Source organism: Leucopleurus acutus (genome assembly GCF_964270905.1).
Source record: "Leucopleurus acutus genome assembly, chromosome: 5".
In the NCBI taxonomy this organism is placed as follows: Eukaryota; Metazoa; Chordata; class Mammalia; order Artiodactyla; family Delphinidae; genus Leucopleurus; species Leucopleurus acutus.
This window is the reverse complement of record NC_139147.1, coordinates 122,777,796-122,794,576: the sequence shown is the minus strand read 5'-3', so window position 1 is coordinate 122,794,576 and position 16,781 is coordinate 122,777,796. Positions and strand designations below refer to the sequence as shown.

The 16,781-nt window shown below is 37.0% G+C and overlaps 1 protein-coding gene across 1 annotated transcript in view; it reads left to right on the top strand.

The window, feature by feature from the left end:
* The window catches only part of SLC25A36 (solute carrier family 25 member 36), a 38,993-nt gene that overhangs the window by 2,522 nt on the left and 19,690 nt on the right, over nucleotides 1–16,781 (top strand). Inside the window, exon 2 of the mRNA XM_082840069.1 lies at nucleotides 14,887–15,051. Within this exon, the coding sequence (XP_082696195.1) occupies nucleotides 14,887–15,051 (165 nt within the window). The remainder of the gene's footprint in view (nucleotides 1–14,886; nucleotides 15,052–16,781) is intronic.

The following is a 16,781-nucleotide window of genomic DNA, read 5'->3' as shown; positions in this document are numbered from 1 at the left end:
CAATCATTTTTTGGATGTTCTTCATAGAAAACTAGATTTCATTTTTTTATCATGATAGAATTATGTAAATTAGGAGTTAGGAAACTTATTTTTTACTTTAATAATAACAAGATAGAGAAAAGGCGAGAGATCTTTTTATTAGCCGTTGTGCAATAACCAATAACCTTTCACAGTGGCATTTAATCTTTAGACAAAAATTGTCTTAAGGTGGAGCCTTTGGATTGTTTTCCTGATGGTTATAATCGTATTTATTCAAATATGTGTTTATCAAGATCTCAGATTTCTAGTAGCCTTATAGATGTATTATTAAATCAGGAAAACTTGAAACAGACTAGCACTGGACCTTGGGTCTGGGTGACCGACTCACATGCATAACTCGTGCTTTCTTTAACACACCCTTTGGTCCCATTATGTTTTTGTCAGGGTTAATATTCAGAGTTTGTAAGGTCATCGGTTAGGTTGATTGAGTTAATCAATCGGTTAGGTTGATTGAGTTAATCAATCGGTTAGGTTGATTGAGTTAATATTCAGAGTTTGTAAGGTCATCGGTTAGGTTGATTGCCCCAAAAGGGTGTAAATATGATTTAATTTTAGCTATGCTTTTAATAACACTATATGTTTGTGTATGAAGACATAAGCAGTATGTTTTTAAATTCTTTTATAGATCTACATTGTTTAGTTGTGTGTCAGCTGCATATGTCCACCAAGAGGCAGTTTGAGTTTTTTTCCATTTGAGAGAGAGATTGCCTCAAATGGGAGGAATAAACCTTCAACATTTAAGTGGATGAATTTCCTTCCTTTGTAGCTCCTGTGACAGCGAGAGCGTAATACATATAGTTAGTAATTTCAGATTATCTAAGAAATGGTTTATTTTTATATCCTGGAATTAATCAATCCATTCATTTATCAAATCATTTATTTTTCATTTATTCAGGAAGAAACTCCATTTGGGTGTCAGATAATGTTGATTCTGTAGAAATTTTGTCATAATATTTGTTAAATTACTTGCACCTGTTTCCTTGTAAAATCAGGGCAGAAGTAAACTACTTAAAAGTATAATGTGGTTTATTTACACTTTGTCTACATTTTTTATTAGCCTTATTTCCATGATTTTTATAACCTTTTTCTTTTTTTTCTTTTTAAAAATACATTTTAATTCTTACTAATAGATTGCAAGACTAAGGTAATTTGCTTATCCTGATGTATTCTCAAACTTATTTTCCTGTAAGGGGTTTAGTGTAGTATAGCATTGTGGGTCAGGGACGCCTGGGAGTTTCCAAGACCTTTTTGGTGGTCTGAGACATTAAAGCTCTTCTCATAAAAATACTAACACATTATTTGCCTTTTCACTGTGTTGACATTTGGACTGATGGTGCAAAAACAATGACTGGTGAAGCTGCTGTTACCTTAGCATACATCAAGGCAGCATCACCAGACTGTGCTAGTAGTCACTAGCACTTGCAATTTAAAAACACAGGGTCTCTTAATAATGTTCTTGAAGCAGTAAAAATTAATGTTTTAAATCTTGACTCTTGGGATTTCCCTGGTGGTCCTGTGGTTAAGACTCCACGCTTCCACTGCAGGCAACGTGGGTTCAATCCCTGGTCAAGGAACTAAGATCCCACATGCCACATGGCACGGCCCCAAAACAAAAAATCTTGACTCTTGAGTACACATCTTCATTTCATATTCTGTTTGGCAAATGGGAAACATGAGTAAAGCATTTCCACAATTGTTTCATCCTCAAGCTGAACTAGCCTCTTTTTTCATGAGAACCAGTCTTAAAAGAACAATTGATAAGAGAGACTATGACAATTCAGACTTGAATATTTGTCAGATATTTTCTCAAAAAATGAAAGAAGTGGGCCTGTTGGTTCAAGAAAAAACACAACAAATGATAACATTTGTTGCCATATGATAAAATTTGAGTTTTCAAGCAAAAATTAGAATTTTTGAAATCTTTTTATTTTTATCGTTTATTTATTTATTTATGGCTGCGTTGGGTCTTCGTTGCTGCATGCAGGCTTTCTCTAGTTTCAGTGAGCGAGGGCTACTCTTCATTGTGGTGCGCAGGATTCTCATTGCTGTGGCTTCTCCTGTTGCTGAGCATGGACTCTAGGCACATGGGCTTCAGTTGTGGCTCGCGGGCTCTAGAGCGCAGGCTCAATAGTTGTGGCGCACGGCTTAGATGCTCTGCAGCATGTGGGATCTTCCGGGACCAGGGCTCAAACCCATGTCCCCTGCATTGGCAGGCGGATTCTTAACCACCGCGCCACCAGGGAAGTCCCTTGAAATCTTGAATAGATAGAAAATGTAATTTTTAAAATATTGTATCACAAAATGTATCTACACTTGGAAGACCTGTATAATCCAGTGAACCAATATTTTTCAAATAACCAATGCATGATGTTATAAAGTAGTGCATAGGTAAAAGATTCAGAATGTAAAATAAAGCAATGGATTTTAATGTAACAATATGAAAAGTTTATTGGTATAGTTCAGATTCCATATTGCAGCTAATATCAAGAGCCTACCACATGCCCAGTTTTACTGTAATATTGAAAGATATCCACAGTTATCTGAAAGGGGGCGTTGAATTGTTACACTAAAAGATTTCAGTGCCATGGTTGGGGAAAAAGTGGAGTAGGTTAGGATAAAGGGGAATAATGGGGGTGCACTGTAGTTCTAAGTAGGAGGATAGTGGAGTCTTTGAGAAGGTGACTTTTGAACAAAGACCTGGAGAGGAGAGAGTTAACTATTCAGAGGGAACAGGCAGTGAAAAGATCCTAAGTAGGGTAGGAGCACTGAAATGAGGCAAATATAGCCAGAGTAGTAGGCTATTGTTAGGCCATTGAAGATCTTTGGCTTGTCTGAAATGGGAAGAGTCATTGCAGGAGTTTTAAAGCCAAATTCTGGTCGTACCATGCTTAGAATAGACTGTACATAGGGCAGGGCCAGAAGTAGGGAAATGATTTGGCTACTGGAGTAATCAAAGTGAGAGGTAACAGTTCTTCAGAGAAGGTTGTAATGTACTGTATGTGGTGTGTGAAGAAAAGTCAAGAATAACTCCAAGGTTTTTAGTTTAGGCACCTAGAGGGAGGGAATTGCTGTTAACTGAGATGGGAAGGAAGGTTGTGGATGGAATAAGGTTGGGGGAAGATCAGTATGTAGTTCCATTTAAGACGAAAATTTGAGAAGTAGAGAAGCAAAAAGCCAGTTGTTTAGGTGGCTGGTTATATTAGGTAACTCCAGGAAGGAGCTCTGGACTAGAGATAACACATTTAATAGTTAGTGGAACATAGATGATGACATGAGCCTAGACGAGGTCAGTAAGGGAGTGAATATAGAGCAGAAGAGAGGAAATTTCAGCAAAAGAGATCAGAAGCAGAGCAGGAACCAGCAAAGTAGACTTAAAAAGTGCCCAAGAAAATGTGTTCTGAAAGTCAAGTGAAGAAACAAATATACAGTATTTAGGAAGGACATATGTTATTGTCCATTAAGATGAGGTCTGAGAGCTGTTAATTATTGAATTTAACAATTGTGGAGACCTTTGGTTACCTTGATCAGCAGTTTCCAAGGCAGAGCAGGGGGAGGGAAATCTGATGGGAGTGGGAGAGAAATTAGAGACAGTAAATGGGATTTTGAGATTTGTTACAAAGGGGGATCAAAGAAACAAAACAGTAATTTGGGTGGGCGGTGTTACTTTTACTAAAACTACCACATACCCTCAGCATATTTTGCTTCTGTAGTGAATTTTAGTCTTGATATCATTGTTTTTCCTTACGTTGAAGACTATACATCCACATCTTGGGCTGTATCATAATGGCTTACTTCTGTGTTTCCATGTTTATGAAAGTTGTTGGTTAACATTTTCTTTTTTTTTCAGTTTATCAGTGTTTTGATTTTGCTTTAGTATTTCAAATAAGCCTAGCTTGTTAATTTTTTTCCTGCATGAGAAACACTACATGTACCCCCCCCAGCCAAATACCATTATTTTCAACCACTCTCATATCCGACTTTTCAACCACTCTCATATCTGACTTTTCATAAGTTAGTCTGTCGAGTATGTAGAATATGTCCTTCATTCTTCAAGAACTTGTTTCTTGCCTGAACATTAAAGCTTCAGAAGAAATAACCTCTACAAATATACTATCAGAGAAACAATCTTTAGTAAGACTTTCTAAATGATTTTTATGGAATTTCAGAGACAGGCTACATGTTTTGAGATTGCAACTCTATAGCTAACATTTTTTTTTAATTTTTTAAAATATTTATCTAATTTTGGCTGTGTCGTGTCTTAGTTGCAGTAGGAGGGCTCTTCGTTGCTGCACGCGGGCTTCTCTCTTAATTGTGGTGCCCAGTCTCCAGAGCATGTGGGCTCAGTAGTTGTAAAACGCAGCTTAGTTGGCCCATGGCATGTGAGATCTTAGTTCCCTGAACAGGGATTGAACCCTTGTCCCCTGCATTGGAAGGCGGATTCTTAACCACTGGACCACTAGGGAAGTCCCTATAGCTAACATTTTAATGAATCTCTTTCTTAGTGGTATTTCTTAATATGACTAATGCCCTAATTAGGAAATTACAGGGGAGTGTTACCTGCAGCAGAAAAATGACAAAATATTTTAACCTATTCACTTTGCTTTACAAAGCTAGACATTGCAGTTGTCTGACAAAATAGTTTTGTTTAATGTTAACAGAAATATATTTCTAAAGTACCTGCATATACATATATATGTGTGTATATACGTACATACACACAAATATTATGGACCCAATCAGAATAGATTTTGTCCATTTATAAATTAACCTTGCCTATTCAGAACAAGTGTCCTGATCCATGCTCAAAAGGTCAGAATCAAAGATACATGTGTAACAGCCACAGTCTTAGAATCCCATTTCTTTTCCTTGACCCATCCTTTCCTTAGCAGAAACCTGGGGCACCTTAAATTCCTCCATAGGTGTGGCTAGTTAAGTTCTTTAAAGCCAGGGGAACTGAATCTAGTGGTTCAGGCCCTTGGGGCTATCCTGCTGATCAGGTTTTGCATCTGCACTGAGCTAGGGATTTATGACTCTTGGCATCATGGCTGAACTGATCTGCTTGTTACTAATATTTACTTAGTGAACAATTTCTTTTTCCCCTTCCCTATCTTCCCCCAACCTCCCACATTTCTGATTCTTGTGTTGCTGTAACTTGGGTGAGGGAGAGTATCTTAGGGCCCTCAGAGTCCTTTCTCTTTCTTAAAGATCTGTTTTCCCAGATTGTTTCGTTTTGTTTTTTTTTAACCAGTTTCTTGGTTCCATTGTGCCTAGCTTCAAAAAAAAAATTTATTTTTTCCATTCTAAGTAGCTTTTAGCCATTGCTTTACTCAAGGGATCCATAGCCCTTGAGTAGTTAGAACTCCTGGCATGTCAAAAAATTTTATCTTCATTATATACAGTAAACAAGTAGAAGCCACACTTGAAAGTTCTGACACATTTACTCCCAAATTACCATAGGCTAAAAATGTGTCTACATTCCAGTAAATTCCTGGGGTGACTTGATTTACTTATTGTATAATTTCTCAAACATCATGAAAATAGAATAGTTTTAAATGTCTTGTAAAGGTGTTTCGTGATAACCATGTTAAACAATTCTTAAATATTCTCTAAAATCAATGCATAGTTACATGATAACCCGACTCTCACCAAGCAACCTTGGCCTCATATCTTTAAAAGGTATGACATTTGCCTTTGCAACTTTAAAATTGGCATTGATCCAAATAGTTTTACGAAGAACACATAGTTGAGATTTTCTAATGTGGATATACCAAGGGTATAGGGGCATTTTACAGTTTTATTTGATTCATAACCTTAGAAACCCCCTTTCTAGATTTTTTTTTTTTTTTTAAATTTTTGGCTGCATTGAGTCTTCATTGCTATGTGTGGGCTTTCTCTAGTTGTGGCGAGCGGGGGCTACTCTTAGTTGCGGTGCATGGGCTTCTCATTGCAGTGGCTTCTCTTGTTGTGGAGCACGGCCTCTAGGCACATGGGCTTCAGTAGTTGTGGCACGCAGGCTCAGTAGTTGTGGCTCGCGGGCTCAGTAGTTGTGGCTCACCGGCTTAGTTGCTCCATGGCATGTGGGATCTTCCCGGGCCAGGGCTCGAACTCATGTCCCCTGCATTAGCAGGCAGATTCTCAACCACTGCGCCACCAGGGAAGCCCCCTTTCTAGATTTTTGATATTACAGAATAACACATTTATATGCTCTTCTGCTATCAAACTTGGCTGTTCTCTCCTTGGAAGTCTTTGCTAATTGAAGCATTTAAAGCAAATGAATGAGAGACTTTGAATTGTAACTTTTTCTTTTAACAGTAAAGCATCCAACTTAATACTTTCGTTAGTAGCAAATTACATTGGTGACACCTTGCAATTGATCTTGACACATTGGCTACATCACTGGATCAGAAGGGACTCAGGACCAGCTAGAAGGCTAGAAATAAAATGAGGCCCTGCTTTAAGGCACTTGCAGTGTGGATTGTGAGGGGAAATATAAGAGGAAGTTTAGAGTGTAGAACCAGTGAGACTTGAGGATAGTCGGATATCAGAAGGCCTCTTTATCCTTTAATTTCCCTTCGAACTGATGATTGTTAGCCTCCAATACCGCAGGAGCATGCTTGGTGTGTTAAACTCTAATAATTAGAATTAGAGCAGAGGCCAGTATGGTTGGAACAGAGTGAGTGAGAAGGTGGATAGTAGATGAGATCAGGAGGAATCAGGGAAGATCAGATTGTGTTAGATCTTGTAGGCCACTGTGAGGACTTTGACTTTTATTCTGAATGACATAGGAAGTCTTTGGAAAGTTTTGAGCAGAGGAGTGACTTAATCTGACAAGATTTTAATACAGTCACTCTTATGTATTGAAGATACATTGGAGGGAGTGGGGTAAGGGTAGAAGAAGAGAGACACTAATTAGGAGGTTAGTCCAGTAACTTCGACAAAATATTGTGGCTTAGACCAGGGTGGAAATGGTGAGAGGTGGTCAAGATTCTGGATTTATTTTGGAGTTCTGAGTCAAAGACACTGGCGCAAATACATCATTTTTTCATGGAGTCCATTGGGTCCCAGAAACATCAACCACATTCTCCAGTTAAAAACCCGTGCTGTTTTTAAAGGATACTTACTGCTAAAATTATGATTAAACATTTATTTAAAAATAAAGAAGTTTATACGTATAGTTTCAAAAAAAGCTGCTGAAATAAAAACCGTTTCCCTGCCCCCTTCCCCCATGTCTCCTTACCAGCGGGAACTTCTTATTTTATCTGCTTAATAGTTAGGTTTGGCATAGAATTCTAGAATAAGTAATCTTCTGCAGTTGTTGAGTAGTGTGATGCTATTATGACTTTTCCTGTGTTTGCGACCTTTTGTTCTTTCTAGAAATTCATGAGATCTTTGTCTCCAGTATAATGAAAGATTGCAATATTGTAACTTGATGTGAATTTTTTGCATCCATTGTACCCGCTAAACCTGAGCTCACAGTTTGAGTTCGTGTGCTTCAGAAAATTAGCCTTCTGCCCTGGAATACAGTTTTACCCATGGTGGGGAGGAAGAGAATACCACCTGGGTATCCTAGCTTTGCTACATTACCCGTCAGCCAGTCCTTCTGTTTTAAATTCTTAGCCTTACCTCCATCTTGAGTACTTGGTGCACTTAGTCATTAGGCCTGTTGTAAGGAGTTCAGCAGGGCAAAACTGTTTGCTTCTCTTTGGTATTTGTTTCTGCAAGCCTTTCTTCCTCTTTGCCAAGGCAGTTAATCCTTCCCATTTGATTCATTGCTTGAAATCGTGTTAATTTCTCCTCTTTGTCCTTGTGGCATTTTCCTTTAGACAGTGAGTTTTGACATGGTGAAGAGATAAATCTAATGTAATTAATCCTGCTTTCATACATAGAGATTTTTAAATGTTTATTGACAGCAGTAGTTTTGTTCTCTACATCAATTATGATGATTTCAGTGTACAAAATAATTACTTTAAACTGACTAAGATAAAAAGCAGCATGAGAAACACTGGAGTGTCACTCCTGTACTACATACCTATTACATTTTATAATGTAAAACTGCTTCAGGACAGTATAAGTGCTTGTGTATACACCCACTTACACCGCCCTCCCCCCGCAGCTCTGTACAGTTTAGATCGTCATGTATTTTATTTATTGAAGTGTTTTTTTTAGGAATCATAGTATATATGTCTGTCGTCTGCCATAAAGTATTTGTAATAGTTCCGTTAAAAAATTTAGTTGCTGGGCTTCCCTGGTGGTGCAGTTGTTGAGAGTCCGCCTGCCGATGCAGGGCACATGGGTTCGTGCCCCGGCCCGGGAAGATCCCACATGCCGCGGAGCGCCTGGGCCCGTGAGCCATGGCCACTGAGCCTGCGCGTCCGGAGCCTGTGCTCCGCAACGGGAGAGACCGTAACGGTGAGAGGCCCGCGTACTGCCAAAAAAAAAAAATTTAAAAATTTAGTGGCTATAATCAGTAATAGATGCTGACAACTTCAGTAGCTAATGCTTATTGAGTACTTTCTATGTGTCATGTCATGGGTTATATCATTATCGTATATTATCCTTACAACAAGCCTGTGAGGCATAGATACTGTTCTTCCCTGGTAGGTTGGTTGGTTGTTTTCTTTGTGTAATGTGTTTATTCTCTCGGAACCAGGAATGACTGAGTATGATCTAGGTAGTCATTCCTGTGAATGTGCTAACTTTGCTTTTTGCTTTTGTTTATTTTAATTATGCAAGTAATTCATGTTCATTGTGAAAACCAAGGACATATTCTTTAGGTTTTACAGAATATAAATTTGCATGTTTATTACAAATTTGGGGTCTACTGGGGTTTATGTTCAATAAGCTTATGTAAATATATTAAACAGCTTTCAAAAAGCTAGGCAAATTTGAATTAAAAACAAATATGAGTTACTATAAATAAATCACTACTGTAGTGTGAATACAGTGTGGTCTACCATGTAGGCTCTCTTGAGTTCTGTAGTATATACTAAAGTGTATACTGTGATGATTCATATCTCTTACTATGTAGCCTCAACAATTAACATAAACAAACTATGGCTTCTGTTTTTAAGATTCTCCTTGGGCCTTATATATAATTAGGGGTTTTTTTTTTGTTGTTTTTTTAAGAAGATGTTGAGGGTAGGAGTTTATTTATTTATTTTTGCTGGGTCTACTTTTCTGTGCGAGGGCTTTCTCTAGTTGTGGCAAGCGGCGGCCACTCTTCATCGCGGTGTGTGGGCCTCTCACTATCGCGGCCTCTCGTTGCGGAGCACAGGCTCAGTAGTTGTGGCTCACGGACCTAGTTGCTCCGCGGCATGTGGGATCTTCCCAGACCAGGGCTCGAACCCATGTCCCCTGCATCAGCAGGCAGATTCTCAACCACTGCGCCACCAGGAAAGCCCTATAATTAGGTTTTTAAGCCTATTTCATAGCTGCTTAAAAATATCAGTTTCTTATTCATTGAGTGTAGAACTCTCCCTTGGCCTGCTTAATTTTGTTTCAGATCTTTTATGGCCCTACTATTTGTCTAATTGACGCTTGATTTCTGAAAATATAATCATGGTTTTGATCTTTTCTTTGGGGGGATTAAATTTTTTAATTTCCTATTTAAAGTCATAAATGGAATTTTTGAGAAATACTAATTTTTTGGTTTCCCAGTACATAAAAAGGTTTGCTTATACTATACTGTAGTCTATTAAGTGTTCAATAGCATTATGTCTAAAAAAAACCACGTATATACCTTAATTTAAAAATACAGATGACCTGGGGACTTCCCTGGTGGCGCAGTGGTTAAGAATCCGCCTGCCAATGCAGGGGACACAGGTTCGATCCCTGGTCCGGGAAGATCCCACGTGCCGCAAAGCAACTAAGCCCGTGTGCCACAACTACTGAGCCCGAGCACCACAACTACTGAAGCCCGTGTGCCTAGAGCCCGTGCTCCGCAATAAGAGAAGCCACCGCAATAAGAGAAGCCACCGCAGTGAGAAGCCCACACACCACAACACGGGTTTGAACTGCACAGGTTCACTTATAGGCAGATTTTTTTCAGTAAATGCATACCATAGGACTACACAACCCATGGTTGGTTGAATCCACAAATGTGGAGCCACGGATACAGGAGGGCTGACTATATAGTTATACGTGGATTTTTGACTGTACAGAGGATTGGCACCCCTAACACCCACGTTATTCAAGGATCAAATGTACTTGATTGCTGGGAATTCCCTGGCTGTCCAGTGGTTAGAACTCCGCGCTTCCACTGCAGGGGGCATGGGTTTGATCCCTGGTTGGGGAACTAAGATCCCGCAAGCCACGAGGCGCTGCCAATAAAATAAAATTTAAAAAACCCAAATGTATTGATACTTGATTGCTAAAAAATGCTAACCATCATCTAACAACACAGCTGCCACAGACCTTCAATTTATTAAAAAACGCAATACTTGTGGGACACAATAAAATGATGTATGCCTATACTATAATCAAAACATAGGACATTTCTATTATCCCAGGAATTTCTCCATGCCCTTTGCGGTCAGTTATTCCCACCTCAGCTGCCTCTTGGTGACCACTGATCTTACTTTTGTTCTAGTTTTTTTGCCTTTTACAGAATGTCATAAAAATGAAAATGTTACAAAATGAAAGCCTTTTGTGCTGTTTTTTTTCAGTTAGCATAATGTTTTTGAGATTCATCCAGGTTGCTGCTTTTTATTACAGAGCAGTAGTCCATTGTATGAATAGACCACAGTCTGTTTATCCTTCATCAGTTGATGGACATTTTGGTTGTTTCCAGTTTTTGGCTATTAAGAGTAAAGCTGCTGTAAACGTTCATGGACAGGTCTTTGTGTGGACATATACAGGCATAGCACGTTTTATTGCACTTTGCTTTATTGTATTTTGAAGATAATGCCTTTTTTTTAAAAACAAAGGTTTGTGGCAACCCTGTGTTGAGCAAGTCTATCAGAACCATTTTCCCAACAGCATTTTTATTTCTTTGCTCATACCCTTCTTCTGTCCTATCACATTTTCCCACGATTTTCCATTCTTCATCAAACCTAGCATAAAAATGCTCAGTTTTAGCCACTTCTTAGGGTCTTCATTTTCTTATAAAGTTTTACATATAAAACTTAAATAAATTGTATGCTTTTCTCTCTTTCTTTTTAAATTGAAGTATAGTTGATTTACAGTGTTGTATTTGTTTCTTGTGTTCGGCAAAGTGATTGTTATTTTTATATACTTTTCAGATTCTTTCCCATTACAGTTTATTACAAGATATTGAATATAGTTTCCTGTGCTGTACAGTAGGACCTTGTTGTTTATTTTATATATACTGGTTTGTATCTGCTAATGCCAAACTCTAATTTATCCCTCACTCTCCCTTTCCCCTTTGGTAACCATAAGTTTATTTGTAAGTTCATTTGTAGCATTTTTTTAGATTCCACATAGAAGTGATATCATATATTTGTCTTTTTGTCTGACTTCCTTCACTTAGTATGATAATCTCTAGGTCCATCCAGTGTTGCTGCAGATGGCATTATTTCATTTTTTTTTTCATGGCTGAGTAACATTCCATTGTGTATATAATACCACATCTTCTTTATCCGTTCATCTGTTTATGGACAGTTAGGTTGCTTCCATGTCTTAGCTATTGTAAATAGTGCTGCTATGAACATTGGCTGCATGTATCTTTTTGAATTAGAGTTTTCTCCAGATACATGCCCAAGAGTGGGATTGCTAGATCATATGGTAACTCTATTTTTAGTTTTTTAAGAATCTCCATACTGTTCTCCATAGTGGCTGCACCAATTTACATTCCCACCAACAACGTAGGAGGATTCCCTTTTCTCCACACCCTCTCCAGCATGTATTATTTGTAGACTTTTTGATGATAGCCATTCTGACTGGTGTAAGGTGATACCTCATGGTAATTTTGATTTGCATTTCTCTGATAAGTAGTGATGTTGAGCTTCTTTTCATGTGCCTGTTGGCCCTCTGTATGTCTTCTTTGGAGAAATGTCTATTTAGGTCTTTTGCCCATTTTTTGATTAGGTTTTTTTTTTTTTGATATTGAGTTGTATGAGCTATTTGTACATTTTGGAAATTAATACCTTGTCAGTTGCATCATGTGCAAATATTTTCTCCCATTTCTGTAGGTTGTCTTTTTTTTTTTTTTTGCCGTATGCGGGCCTCTCACTGTTGTGGCCCCTCCCGTCGCAGAGCGCAGGCTCAGCGGCCATGGCTCACGGACCCAGCCGCTCCGCGGCATGTGGGATCTTCCCGGACTGGGGCATGAACCCGTGTCCCCTGCATTGGCAGGCGGATGGACTCTAAACCACTGCGCCACCAGGGAAGCCCTGTAGGTTGTCTTTTCGTTTTGTTTATGGTTTCTTCCTTCACTGTGCAAAAGCCTTCACTGTGCAAAAGCTTATAAATTTGTTGTTTATAGAATGGATAAACAACAAGGTCCTACTCTTATAGTACAGGAACTGTATTCAATATCCTGTGATAAACCATAATGGAAAAGAATATGAAAAAGAATGTAAATATATATGTATGACTGAATCACTTTGCTGTACAGTAAAAATTAACACAACATTGTAAATCAACTATATGTCAATAAAATAAATTTTAAAAAGAAACTCATCTGTTTTTTCAAAGCAAAAAACTTACAAGTTTGATCAGCATTTTTAAAAATTAAGATGTACTTTTTTTAGACATAATGCTATTATTGCACACTTAATATACTACAGTATAGTGTAAACATAACTTTTATATGCACTAAAAAAGCAAAAAAATTCATGTGACTCAATTTATTGTGGTAGTCACTGTATTGGGATGGTCTGGAACTGAATCTACAATCTCTCTAAGTATGCCTGTATGTGTTGATTTTTCCCAGGTCAACACCTTAGGAGTGGGATTGCAGGGATGTACAGCAGTAATATGTTTAACTTTGTAAGAAACCACCAGACTTTTTCTCAAACTGTGACTTTTTTTTTTTCTCCAAAATCTACCATTTTTTGGGAATTCCCTGGTGTTCCAGTGGTTAGGACTCTGCACTTTCACTGCTGGGCCGGGGTTCAATACCTGGTTAGGGAACTAAGATCCTGCAAGCCACACAGTGTGGCCCCCCCAGAAAAAAAAATCTACCATTTTGCATTCCCACCAGCAGTGTTTGAGGTTTCTAGTTGTTCTGTATCAACACTTGTTATTGTCAGTCTTTTTAATTTTATCCATTAGTAAGATGTGCAGTGTACCTCATTGAGGTTTTAATTAGCATTTTCCTGATGAAAAATGATATTGAAAAATCTTTGTTTATTTGTATCCATATATCTTTGTTGAAGTATCTGTTCGTCTTTTTTTAGTTGTTTTTATTTTTGAGTTTTGTTTCTGAATATAAGCACTTACAAGATAAGTGTTTTGCAAATAGTTCTCTCAGACTGTGGTTTGTTTTTTTCATTTTCTTAACAGTTTCTTTCAGAGTGTGGAAATTTTAAACTTTGGTGAAGTCCAGTTTATCAGTTTTTTTCTTTTATGATTCATGTGTTTGCTTTTTGCTGTTCAATCTAAGAAATATGTGCCTAACCCAAAGTCAAAAAGATTTTTCTCCAAATGTTTCCTTCTAGAAGTTTTGTATAGTCCATTTTGAGTTACTTTTTAAAATATGATATGAGGTAAGAATCAAGTTTCATTTTACATGTGGATGTTCTCTGTTTTTCATTTGTTGTGTTAATTTTTCACTTTTATTGCATAAAGTTTGTTTCAGTTTTATTTTCTTGATGGCATGTACTGTTAAATTAATATGAAATACTCTTATTAATGATTTCTTGTCCTAACTTTTTTTGGAATGGTATTGTTTTCATGCCTGCTTTCCTTTTATTATATCTTTTATATATACACATTTTTTAAATTCTATACGTAGAATTGTTTAGTATCTTTCTGTGGTGGGCTGTTTTTCTTCTTGCTCTAATGCCTGTTTTGGAGGTCCAGGTTACTTCTGACTCAGTCTGCTTTTCTCTTTCAGTGCAGTAAGAGGTCTCTTGAGTGATTTTCCTCTGGTTAGAAAACAGTTCTCAGAACTCCATTGAGTAGCTATTAATGCTTTAAGAGAAAATTATTTTCCAGTCTTGCATTTAAAAAGAATAAATTACTCAGCCTGTCTCATATACTTTCAAAAAGTTTAAATAATATCCTTTAAGAGCTTTTATTTTGTTGTTGTTTTGGTGATCAGTCCTTATATTTAAATTGGATTCTTCTAGCTAAGCCTACCTACTTTGCACAGATTCCCACATGGTGGGCCTAACATACAGATTTTGAGACTCAAATTCTGTATTTATTTGTAGGTGAAATGCCTCTGAGTATTTGGATATTTAAAATAAGGGGACATGTATGATTATCCATCAGTGGTTTATTTCATATTGCTCTCAAGACCATTTCTTGAATTTTGAAAGATAAGATAGGAGTTTGAGAAATAGGATATACTTCAAATAATGGTCTAGGTTTCAACACAAGTAATATCTGGGCAAGGAGTACCAAATAAAGCCCTAGAACAGTGTTTAAAAGCTATGATGTGACGTACCAGTAAATTTCAGTAGTAACACCCACTGTTTGGAATCTTCAGCTAATTATTCTTGCTAGGTAGATATTAAGCTCAGTTACTTTTAACTACTAAAGGTGTTTGTATACAGTCAAATAAGTGAAACATTTAAAAAATTATTTAGTGTTCTAAAATCAAAAATCGTAAATTTTAGTACCTTCAAAAAGCCCCAGTTGTTCATCTGTTTCATAGCTCTGCGCATGTGTACTAATTTGTGAATTAAGTAGATAAGTTTTGTTCTTTGCATTTTTTTGTAGATGTGGTGGTACGGTGGGAGCTATTCTGACATGTCCACTGGAAGTTGTAAAAACACGGCTGCAGTCATCTTCTGTGACACTTTATATCTCTGAAGTTCAGCTGAACACCATGGCTGGAGCCAGTGTCAATCGAGTAGTGTCTCCTGGACCTCTCCATTGTCTAAAGTGAGAGCACAGTATTCATGAATTTTTGTCGGCTTTACCTTAGTGATGCCCATGTTTGTTTATTTATATTCTGCCATATTTAAAAAGGTTTTTACAAACTTAATGACAGAATTACTCCCATAAATTCAGTAGAAACAATAATCCCTAATGGAGAGGAACAGTAAGTTGGATAATATGTACGTTGGATAAAATGTAATATTATTTCCAAATCATGTGTATTTGGAGTATTTTTCTACATTTATCCAGTGGATTTATTTTCTCAAGACATTATAGGTATTTTGTTTTGTTTAAATAAGTTCATTTATTTTTGAAATGTGATCATGTTAAATGCTAACTCTTTATGTGTATTTTTAATTTTCAAAGTGCTCACACAAGTAAGTACATCCAATTAATGTCAGTCTGATTTTTATATGACCTAAATATAACTAAGGTTTAAAGCAGAGTTCTACTGATTTTAAAATGTACTTCAGTGATCGGCATTTCTTAATGGTTTGAAAAAGATGTGTTTTTACATTTTACCATACTTCATTGTGTTACAAATTAGATTTGAAATTTCAAAACTATTGAAATTGAGTTTTATATGTTTAAACTTAGATATGTAACTGAATGCCCTGGGTGTCTGTCTTATCAGCTCAGTTGGGACATAATCTATTTGAGCTTAGTTCAGTAGTGTTTATTTTGTAGTAGCAAGTAAACTCATACTGTGTGTTTTTCACTACCAAAAGATTTCATCACTCTTTTCTTTTTTCAAATTTACTTAAGTACATGAGTAGGTAGAATAAAATTGTTAACAATTTGGGGTTAAAATGCCATTGTTGTAGATATATACGTCTATCTGCTTAATAATAGAGTATTTTAATATCATGATTTTGACAGTTATTACCGAATGTAATGCTCCTCTTCTTAAAATTCTTCCTTTGACCTTTGTGACAATACTATATTTTTTAAATTCTATTTTTCAGTGGTTTTGCCTTCTCTGACTTTCTTCAGAGGAACTGTAGGAATCCCTCTGGGCTCTGTTTTAATTTCTCATTTAAGAGTCAGTTTAATATTTCACCTGTCATCGGTGTCCAGATGGCTTCCGACTCTGCATTCTCTTGCCTTAAACTCTCTTGACTCTTATTCCCATTTTTTCCCTATTTTGGGGCTCTGTCCTAATCAATCTGTTTCATGGTTTCTTCCTTTGGTTTTTAATTTCCCAACATCTCTTGAGAGATAATTTACATACCATAAAATTCACCCATTTAAAGTGTACAATTCAATTGTTTTTGGTATATTCACAGAGTTGTTCAAACCATCACCATACTCTAAATTTAGAACATATTCATCACCACCACAAAAAGAAGCCCTTTCCTGTTAGCAGTCACTCCTGTTTTCTCCTCTTCCTCTCCCCCTAGCCCTAGGCAACAACTACTAATCTACTTTCTGTCATTATAGATTTGCATATTCAGGACACTTTACATAAATGAAATTATATAGTATGTGGTCTTTTACTGGTTTGTTTCATTTAGTATGTTTTCAAGGTTCATCTACGTTGTAACAAATATCTTTTTGTTGCCAAATATTCCATTGTATAGGTACGTACCACATTTTATTTATCCACCCATTGGTTGGTGAACATTTGCATTGTCTCCCCTTTTGGAGTATTACGAGTAATGCCATTATAGGAACACATGTTTTATTTTTCTGGGGGATATACTGGTAGTGGAATTGCTGGGTTGTATGGTAAC